Source organism: Mustela nigripes, chromosome 2, assembly GCF_022355385.1.
Source record: "Mustela nigripes isolate SB6536 chromosome 2, MUSNIG.SB6536, whole genome shotgun sequence".
NCBI lineage: Eukaryota > Metazoa > Chordata > Mammalia > Carnivora > Mustelidae > Mustela > Mustela nigripes.
This window is the reverse complement of record NC_081558.1, coordinates 208361486-208372478: the sequence shown is the minus strand read 5'-3', so window position 1 is coordinate 208372478 and position 10993 is coordinate 208361486. Positions and strand designations below refer to the sequence as shown.

The window sequence follows — 10993 nt, the reverse complement described above, 5'->3', positions numbered from 1 at the left end:
GTCATCAAAATGGGAGATGGGCTACAGAAGCCATGTTTATGCCTCAGGTGGGAGCAGACCTCCGCTCTCCTGCAGTCTGTGATCCCCTTCGGCAAACCCCACCAGTGGAGTCCGAATTCCACTCACCTACCGAGAGCCTGAGGGTCATTCTGCACATGGATCTTGGTCACCTGAATTCGTACATGAACTGATCACTCATACCCTTTGTTAATAAGTTTTCTGAGGGACTACGTGTCTTTTTCTTGTCAGTTTATAAGAGATTGCTGTATGTGACGTCTTTGCTGCCAAATTTATCTCTCAATTGTTTAGTTTTTAAAATTTATCATTGGTCTGTGCATAATATCGTTACTGTAAGAAATTCTGTTTTTATACCATATGATTTCACTTGCACGTGGAATCCAAAAAACAAATTGAACAAACAAAATTAAATGGTAACAGACTCATAAATGTCAGGCACTGTTACACGCTTGAAACTAACATAATACAACTTTTATGAACTAATCCAGCCTCTTCTCATGGAACTAAGAAATATTTTTGCTGTATGGGACGCCTGGGTGGCTCAGTTGGTTAAGCAGCTGCCTTCGGCTCAGGTTATGATCCCAGCGTCCTGGGATCGAGTCCCACATCGGGCTCCTTGCTCGGCAGGGAGCCTGCTTCTCCCTCTCACTCTGCCTGCCACTCTGCCTGTGCTCGCTCTTGCTCTCTGTCTCTCTGACAAATAAATAAATAAAATCTTAAAAAAAAAAAAAAAAGAAATATTTTTGCTGTATATTAAATGTTCACATGAAGTGACCTATTTCTGGATTAACAATTCCCAGTTCAATATGACAGTCATCTGATCAAACTCGCTCCATGGTACAGTCTGGTATCTGGGAAGCCTTTTCCTTTCTTGGGGTGTCTGGGTGGCTCAGTTGGTTAAGTGTCCGACTCTGGATTTTGGCTCAGATCACGATCTCAAGGTCGTGGGATGACGCGCCACGTTGGGCTCCCCACACAGCGCGGCGTCTGCTTGTCCGTCTCCCTCTGGTCCTCCCTCCACTAGCTCTCTACTCTCTCACGTGGTCTCTCCCAAATAAACAAATAAATAAATAAAATCTGAAAAAAGGATTTTGTTTGGCTATTCACAGATGTTTGTTTTCTTCCCTAGGAATTTTAAGATCATTGATCTATTCTACAAACAACCCTACGGGGAACCAAGCTGCCACTGCATTAAAGAGCCCACCAAAGAAAATAGCATGTCCATCTATTCAAATTTACAAACATTTCCTTTAATAAGATTAGATCACTTTGGGGGTACCTGGGTGGGTAAGTCACTTAACTGTCAATTAAGCACCAGACTCTTGATTTTGGCTCAGGTCACGATCTCAGGGTCATGGAATGGAGCCCAGTGTGGGACTCCCCACTTAGCAAGGAGACTGCTTGAGATTTTCTCTCTCAATCTCCCTCTGTCCCTGCTCCTCCATACTCTCTCTGTCTCTTTTTTAAAATAAATGAGTAATAAATCTGTTTTTAAAAAGGATTGATCAGGGGCGCCTGGGTGGCTCAGTGGGTTAAGCCTCTGCCTTCGGTTCAGGTCATGATTTCAGGGTCCTGGGATGCATCGGCTCTCTGCTCAGCAGGGAGCCTGCTTTCCCCTCTCTCTCTGCCTGCTGCTCTGCCTACTTGTGATCTCTCTCTCTCTCTGTCAAATAAATAAAACAAAATAAAAAGTCTTTAAAAAAAATAAAAAAGGATTGATCACTTTTTTATGTAAGCAATTGCTTTTTGTAATTTTTTAAAAGATTTTATTGATTGATTTACTGAATGAGAGAGAGAACGCAAACAGGGAAGGGGCAGAGACAGGAGAGAGAGAATCTCAAGCAGGCTCTACACTGAGCCCGGAGTCCCACGCAGGGCTCGTTCCCAGAACCCTGAGATCATGAACCAATCCAAAACCAAGAGTCAGGCACTTATAACTGACTGAGGCCCCTAGGCGCCCCAGTTACTTTTCTTATTAAATGTGTTCTTAGGAGTTTTACCATGCCATCACTATTTTAAATGAACACTTGCCCGTTTCTGTATTTCTTTTCTTTTTTTTTTTTTTTTTAGATTTTATTTATTTATTTGACAGAGAGAGATCACAAGTATTATTTTTTTAACCTACAATCACTTAGGTTATAGCTAACTATACTATTGCATAACTAGCAAAGAAGAGTTAACTTTCGTTTCCAATATTTATACACTTCCTTTCTTTTGGTTGGTCTTACTGAGTGTAAGACATCATTGAATGTGTGAACATCCCCTAAGTTCTGGGTTTCAGTAGTGGGTTGTAGTGTTTCACTGTTTAAATTTTGGTAGCGATCTTTAGAACCTGACATATTTAAAAAGTTTCCTTTCTACATATTAGGTATGGGGTGTGTGTGTGTGTGTGTGTGTTTTTTTTTAACATCAAATGCCTACTCAGCATCTGCTGATCGGATCACACTTCCTTTCATCTGTTGCTATAATACTGAGAGAATGCCTTAACTCTGCACCAAACTGGCATTCATGGCATAAACTCAAGTTGGTCATAATTTTAAATATATTGTGGAATTCTATTTGCTATCATTTTGTTTTGATTTTTGCATCTATATTCATAATTGAGATGGTCTCTGGCTGCCTTATTTTTGTAACTATCTTTCAGGTTTTATAAAAGAAGTTAAATAAGTAAAATGAGAGGATCAACCTTCCTTCTTTTGTTGAGTTTTTCTAAAAAGATACTCAGCGATATTAGATGGGTCTCAGGGAAAAGAAAAACTTGCCAACGATCAACATCAACATGCATGCTTAAAAAAAAAAAAATCAAGCAGAGAGATTCTCACTCCCTGTCCCCAACACCGCAGCCCCCCAAACACATTTTTCTAAAGAGAAACAAATATCCCCTGTGGGATAACGACTAGTTGGAGAAGAGACCTGTACCCTAAGAGTTGAATTAGAAGAATGTCGTGTTTCTAAAAGCCTTCCACTGAATACCTCAGTGGGAGAGGAGAGGAGACATGTAATTCTCAAGGTCCTGGTGCTTGACTTTAAGCCACCCACCAAAATCCCACATTTTTTTTTGAGAATCTTGCGTGATTTTTTCTTAAAACCTTTTTCTCCTCAACTAACAGAATGTAAGTGTTGGGATTCACTGGTAGTGATAACTCAAACGGCTTTATGCAAACACAGTAGTTATTTCTACAAAGCTCAGCTTTTTCCCCAACCCCTCTTCCCCAGCGAAAAAGCTGGAACTCTGGAAGACCTGAAATTCTATTTCTGGAGGTTCCTCTGCCCCAAAAAAACACCTCTGTTCTGCCTTCCACTTTCCTCTCCCATCTACAGTACACTCATTTCTAATAATCCCCCTGAAAGATAAACTAAAAGCCTAGGAATCTGAAAATTAAATTTAAAAAACCTCCAAAGTGAAAAAACACATATGCAAAAAACAAGCTTAGGTCAAACAATAGCTGTTTATGACTCTTAAAAATGAACTAATCTTGGGGCGCCTGGGTGGCTCAGTGGTTAAGCCTCTGCCTTTGGCTCAGGTCATGATCTCAGTGTCCTGGGATCAAGACCCGCATCGGGCTCTCTGCTCAATGGGGAGCCTGCTTCCCCCCTTCTCTCTGCCTGCCTCTCTGCCTACTTGTGATCTCGGTCTGTCAAATAAATAAATAAAATCTTTAAAAAAAAATGAATTAATCTGAAATACGCAGCACACATACGTAGCAACAGGCAGGGCTGAGATGAGAAGGGGACCACAGGTATGCTGATATCTTAAGGGAAAAACAAACCACGTATCCCTCTATGCACTGGAGGTAGGAAAAAGTGCTCCAACTCTAAATGAAGGGAAATCTGGCAACATCTACAGAACTACCCACGCCTTTACTCTTGGACCTAGCAAATGCACTCATAGGAATTTACTCTGAAGATACACCAGCATTCACTGGTACATTATTAGAAATAACTGTAACACACACACACAAAGAGACTGGTTGGATATACTAAAGGTGTTATCTTCTACAATGAGTACTATGTAACTGTAGGAAAAAAAAAACAAAAACAGAGAAAGGCATCTCTAGGGAATGATACCAGTGATTTCCAGAATGTGTTAAGTAAGAAAAGTGAGGAACAAAAGAACATTTAAAGGCGGTAACCTTAAAAATAAGAAGGAAGAGGAAATAATTAAAATATTATTACGGTATTATGAAGTTGCTGTTTTTTCCAGAAGGATGATAAGAAACTAATTCAGGGCACAGGGACAAAGTGCTGGCACGGGAAGGGACACCTCTCTCCGTGCTCCCATTTTGGTACAGTGTTGGCTTTTGGAACCTTGTTAATGTGTGCCGTACTCAGAAATAGAATTTAGTCCACAATTCACAAAAAAGGAGATCCCTAAAGCAAATAAAAAAGGGAAGCTTGTGGTAGGAGCAGGTGGGCAGAGGGAACTACTCTGCATGAGTGGTCAGGAAGTACTTCTCTGAAACCAGAAGGGTAATCAGCCAGCAAGGGGCATTACAGATTACTGGAGGAGGAAGTACCAAGTGCGATGCCCCAGAGGCAAGGAGGAACCTGGTGCATTTCAACAGAGAGAAGGTCAGTGAAACTGGGATACAGAAATGGAGGAAGAGAGAGGTACAAAATAAGAGAAGAGGAAAATAGACAAGGGTCAGCTCGGGTTGGAACTTGGAGCCTAGATAGAACTGTCAGGTTTTCTTCTCAACGGGGAGCTTATAATGGATTTACTTTTTCCAAAGAGAGTGTGGGCACTGTACGAAGAAGGAAATCTAAAGGGGGAAGTATAAGAAAGACTCCAGTAGACAGTAGCAATGGAGACAGAAAGAAATGGCCAGAATGGGGACAAAGTATGTAAATGGAACCAGAAGATGTGTTGATGGGCTGAAGGCGTACGGTGAGGAAAAGAGAGGCACCAAGCGTGGCTCCCAGCAGCTGGACAGATGCCTGATGCCATGCGCTGAGGATGGAGGGGATGAGGGATGGCGGCGAGGGAACAAGAGTCCAGGATGCCTTTTTGGGGAGGGGGATGAATTTGGCAAACTGATCTCGTTGAGGGCCGAAGGTTCTTCTGCCAGAAGTGTCCGAAGAAACTAGATGTTGTACAGCTGGTGGCCCTCACCCACGCCCCATCCTTAAACAGATCACCGAGCTCTTCTCGTCTTTGCCTTTATGTCTCTGGATCCTGCCTTCTGTCTCAGGGCCTGTGCCCCGGTGGGCCTCCCGACCCCTCATTTCTCTCCTTAGCAGCCTCTAATCTCCATCTCTGTGGCCCCCACTGCCTCTGATGCCAAAGCCTTCTTCATTCAGCCTCTTTTTATTTCCTGGACCCACAAGGCTCCTTCCTGTCCACCCCCCTCCTCTTTCTCTCTTCCTTCTGCACATTAGGCCAATGTTGAACAACGTTAAGTATCCAAAGTTGCCAAAAGGATACAGGATATTTGCCAGTTTCCTTTCAGTTCCTTATTAGTAAGACAATTTCTAGGAAGTTATACCATCTTTGGCCACTGTTATGCTTTGGCATTATACCCACTGACTTGACTCCATCCTCTGGAAATTCAGGTCTTCCTGTGTTACTAACTAGAAAGCAGACTGAAAGATAAGCAGCCCCAAAGAATCAGTAGGTTACAGTTTAAAAGTTCTCAAACTAGGGGAGCCTGGGTGGTGTAGCCACCCAGGTTAAGCTTCCAACATTTGATCTCTTCTTGGGTCTTGATCTCAGGGTCATGACTTCAAGCCCTGCATAGGAGCCCACTTAAAAAAAAAGAGAGACAGATCAATGTCCCAAACTAGCTACATGGAATACAGCATCTACCTGGAACAAAACTGTCCAGGGTGTGTAACACATGTATCACTCATGGATCCACACCGAGGAAAATAATGCCCAGATAGAGATGATTACAATCCCTAACTCTCAATCCGGTACTTTCTTCTTCCCCACATGACTGACAAAGAGACTGCCCAAACCTTCAGACTCCAACCCAACCCTCCTTCTACCAAAAGGGTCACTGGCCTTCCCTGGGACCGCACCAGAAAAACTGTAACAGAACACAAGATGAGCACAGAGACAGGGAGTGAACACTATTTCACTGGATCAGCTGTTATTATTTATACATTTAAAAGCCTAACTCTGGGGGTGCCTGCGAGGTTCAGTGGGTTAAAGCCTCTGCCTTTGGCTCAGGTCGTGATCTCAGGGTCCTGGGATCAAGCCCTGCACCGGGCTCTCTGCTCGGCAGGGAGACTGCTTCCTCCTCTGAGTGCTTCTCTGCCTACTTGTGATCTCTGTCAAATAAATGAATAAAATCTAAAAAAAAAAAAAAAAAATTTTTCTTAGAGGGAAAAAAAGTGAAATGTACTAGATGACACTTTATTTTTCCATTACACTTATTATCATGTGACACTTTTTATACTGCTCTTAACTATACCCTTTCACCAGACTGTAATTGCTAGGAAAGCATGGATTTTGTCTGTTCTGTTCACTGCTGCATCCCAAGCAGCTTCAACAGTCACTGCCCCACAGAATATATTCAATAAGTATTTTTCCACTGCTGAATGAATAAATGTTAAGTGAGATTTTCCAGAAGCAGATATGCATCATAAAACTGCTTCTCGAATGAATATTCATAAATTGGGAATATGACATAAAAGCAGAATTCAAGGGAAGATGTAATGCCTGCGAAAGGAAGGTGCTAGTGAGTGACCTTGACTGCTGGTGCGAAATACAATCATATACCAGAATGCAAAGCAAAAGAAAGCTTCTTAAAGGGAAAATAGATGTCACGTGTCCCTCGAATTTAACTCAGGCACTTAACTGCCAGGTCAGTGCCCCTGTTCTCGTTCCCCTGCCCCCCACCATCCCACCTCTTTATTTTAAAAGCAATTCCAAAAACCTGGGTTATGTGCCATTCCCAGCTCAAAGTGGATCAGAAGAGCGAGCGAGAAGGGCATCACGGAAGCAGCTAACTGGAAGAGACGGTCTGGCAGCCAATATGCTGACAACCGGGAAACGGAACATAAAGCAGACACCCAAAAAAGCACAGGAGTCTGGTATCATTTAGTTTCAATTCAAATTTATCTGTATACAAATATATCTATATTTCCCATGAGAGTTTTGCTATTCAGAACACAGTGAATGATTTTCATACTGATGACACTGGTAATCAAGCTTGGACCACATTCTGCGGACTCTGCTTTGAAGGCCACAAGGGATTAGTCAATCTTTATTAATTTCCATTATACTATTAAAAAAGGTCGATCATGGGGCGCCCGGGTGACTCAGTGGGTTAAGCCTCTGCCTTTGGCTCAGGTCATGATCTCAGGGTCCTGTGATGGAGCCCCGCATCGGGCTCTCTACTCAGTGGGGAGCCTGCTTCCTCCTCTCTCTCTCTGCCTGCCTCTCTGCCTGCTTGTGATCTCCCTCTGTCAAATAAATAAATAAAATCTTTAAAAAAAAAAATAAAATAAAATAAAATAAAAAAATAAAAATAAAAGGTTGATCATTTCAGGGGACAGGCAATTATAATTTAATTATATAATAATTATAATTTAATTATATAATAATTATATATAATTATATAAATAAATATAATAAATTGGACGATTTAGTTATGGGGACTCCCCAGTCCCTGATGATGACAGTGGTACCATTTTGTTTTGTTTTGAGGGTCTATTACATACTGGGCCCCACACTACATCCCTTATCTACAGTTTTTTATACAGTCCTTTATATACTGATTTTTTCAACAATCTTTGGGAAAATATATCTGCCCATTTTCTAGACTAAAAAACAGAGGTCAGAGAGGATGAATACATGCTCAAATGACGAAGACCGAATGTCGTGCAGCTGGGATCAAACAAAGGTGAGTGACTACAAATCCTGTCGTCTTTCTACTACACAGCCAGCCAGCCCCACAACACCAATAAAGCCTGGAAATGAACTATGTGAGGACTGCACGGTGCGAGGAAACCGGGACGTCTCACAACAGACCTCAGCATGGCATGACCAAAGTCATAACCCTAAAATCTAAAATATCTGCCTCTCTTTTTTATTGTCCCTTTTTGTCCTATACGTTCAAAGGACTGAATGCTAATTGGTGATAGTTAATCAAGGAATTCAACAGTATTTATTATGCACTGACCTTGTACAACACTGTCATAAATACAAGGTAAGGCTGTTTCACTACTGGCCCTCAAATATTTTCCTCACCTTGTGGTCATGAAAGATGGAGAACCATTGCACTATAGAGCAAGAAATGTGGGACATTCAGATGAGTATGGACAAGGGGGATAAAGCTAGAACAAATTCATGAGAAAATATCAAAATGTCAATTTCTCCACTGGAAATTCAGTTTTTTGACAGCGCTATCCTGCAAATGTCATCACTTTTCCTTTTATTCTTTTAATGTTCCATAGGAAAAGACTTTTCAGAAGTATTCTCTGGTAAAAAGTCGTAGAGTATGTCAGACTAGAGATTTATGTTTCCTTCGAGATCTAAAGAAGCCATATTACTGGAATATTTTATTTTACCTCCTTCTGCTTCTGTGACGTTCCAACTTACCATATCTGTGCTAAAACAGGTTGAGGTAACCCAGACTGAAAAAAAAAGTTTCTAGCTTGATCACCTGTAAATTAAATAGAAAAAGTTTCAGAAAAAAACAGCTGACAGATATCTTCTTACAAGAAAATTGCAAGAATAGGAGGCTAGTAGTTCTGCAAATATTGACTTAAATATATGCTAAAAGCCACATGGTCAATCTATAAGCAAAAGCAGAATGAATCCATCAGATTGACGAGCTCACTACTTAAAACTTTAAAAATTCATCTCAAAAAAAGGGCCTAATAAGTGTAGGCATAGACTGTCCACTTTAATCGGCGATTAAGTAAGATGGGACAGCTACACATACAACAAAGCCCATCTACAGGAATCCTCAAGAAACCGATGATCCACTCTTCTCCTTTTCAAAGTTCCCTGTGACTCCTATTATCTACACGTCAAACGGTTGGTGCTTCTGGAATACATTTATGGGGAAAAGTAAAAATGACTACAAGAGTCATATCAACAATTAAGAATTAATAGTTTAGGGCGCCTGGGTGGCGCAGTTGGTTGGACAACTGCCTTCGGCTCAGGTCATGATTCTGGAGTCCCGGGATCGAGTCCCGCATCGGGCTCCCAGCTCCAGGGGGAGTCTGCTTCTCCCTCTGACCTTCTCCTCGCTCATGTTCTCTCTCACTGTCTCTCTCTCAAATAAATACATAAAATCTTAAAAAAAAAAAAAAAAAGAATTAATAGTTTAAAGAGAACTGTGGCACACACACACACACACACACACACACAAAGTCCCCAGGAAATCTAGATCCCATGTTTCCTAAAGCTAGAATAACCAAAACAGAATAACCAAAGAATAACCAAAGAATAACCAAAAGAATAACCAAACAGAAAAGATAAGAGGAAACGCAGGGGCACCTGGGGGGCTCAGTCAGTTCAGCAACTGACTCTTGGTTTCAGCTGGGGTCATGATCTCGGGGTCATGATCTCAGGGTCCTGGATCAGCCCCCACGTCAGCCTCCGTGCTCAGCACAGAGTCTGCTTTTCCCACTCCCTCCTCCTCCCCCCTCACTCCCTCCGTCATGAGCACATGAATAAAGAAATAAGTAAATATTTAGGGGAAAAAAAAGAAAGAAAGAAAGAAAGAAAGAAAGAAAGCGAGCAAAATACAAAAGGAACTTTAGGGATACAGCACTAAGAGAATTCTGTTATTGTTGTTGTTGTTTTTAAATATTCAGAATCTGTTCATTTATTTACATTTCCCATACCAGTTCAAGGCCAAAATTAAACAAGCATTTTACACTGCTTTACTATTTAAGAGAATATGGTTCACTGACCTTTACCAATTCCCATCAGTGATATGCTCAAAACATGTGGCTTGACATCCACAAAGGGGTGCAAACAGGTTTGAATGCAGTAGAGAAAAAGCAACTGAAAAAATACAGGCCCAAGACAAAGGCAGATGTCCTCTGTGTCATATGTGCCCACCTTAGCTTTGCATGACAGATTTTCCACAGATAGAAGCACTAATGATAAATAAAAATGTAAAAATATGGATTCCAATTACCAGTAATAAATCCAGATATTGGCTTTAAACTATGGAACTGTTGATCATGCTTCGCTCTTTCCTCTACAGTAATGGCCCAAATATCCAGGCTGCCTGGAATCCAAAGAAAAGACAAATTAGTCAATGCAAAAAGAACACCAAAGTGCTCACATGCACTATTTCCCTCATACTTCCAGATTCTTTCCCATTATGTTATCAATAATCTCGTTAATTGGGGCACCTGGGTGGCTCAGTGGGTTAAAGCCTGTGCTTTTGGCTCAGGTCATGATCCCAGGGTCCTAGGATCGAGCCTCACATTGGGCTCTCTGCTCAGCAGGGAGCCTGCTTCCTCCTCTCTCTCTGCCTGCCTCTCTGCCTACTTGTGATCTCTGTCTGTCAAATAAATAAATAAAATCTTTAAAAATAGTAATAATAATAATCTCATTAATTAACATCTCTTTATCCTTGGAAGTTATGCATACAAGTCAGAAAATTAAAACAGGCCAAAATAAGAAAGATATTGGGACAAATTCTTTTTTTTTTTTTTTTTAAATCTTGTCCCATAATCTTATAGCTAGCAGGACTGTATAAGACACAAGTTAACAGTCATTTATTTACATAAGCTCAAGCAACAAACCAATTTAAAACTGTATTTTCAGGTGTTTTAAATGTCATGAGAACGTTACGCACAAAGCATAGTTTCATAATTCATATCGCAAATGATTCCATGAAAATCTTTTTGGAGTGACAAAAATATTGAAATACTGGATTGTAGTGATGATTACACAACTCTGTAAAAAGTTACGAAAAGTCACTGCATTGTACAGTTAAAATGGGTGAATTTCATGCTATGTAAACTATACCTCAATAAAGACGCGTTTGAAAACAGGTAT

The 10993-nt window shown here is 41.0% G+C and overlaps 1 protein-coding gene across 4 annotated transcripts in view; it reads right to left on the bottom strand.

The window, feature by feature from the left end:
- ITSN1 (intersectin 1) overlaps nucleotides 1-10993 on the bottom strand; it is a 221146-nt gene that overhangs the window by 138831 nt on the left and 71322 nt on the right. For all 4 annotated transcript variants that reach the window (XM_059392297.1, XM_059392298.1, XM_059392299.1 and 1 more), the window contains exons 3-4: nucleotides 10122-10214; nucleotides 8567-8630 (exon numbers count right to left, since the gene is read on the bottom strand). In XM_059392297.1, the coding sequence (XP_059248280.1) occupies nucleotides 8567-8630; nucleotides 10122-10214 (157 nt within the window). The remainder of the gene's footprint in view (nucleotides 1-8566; nucleotides 8631-10121; nucleotides 10215-10993) is intronic.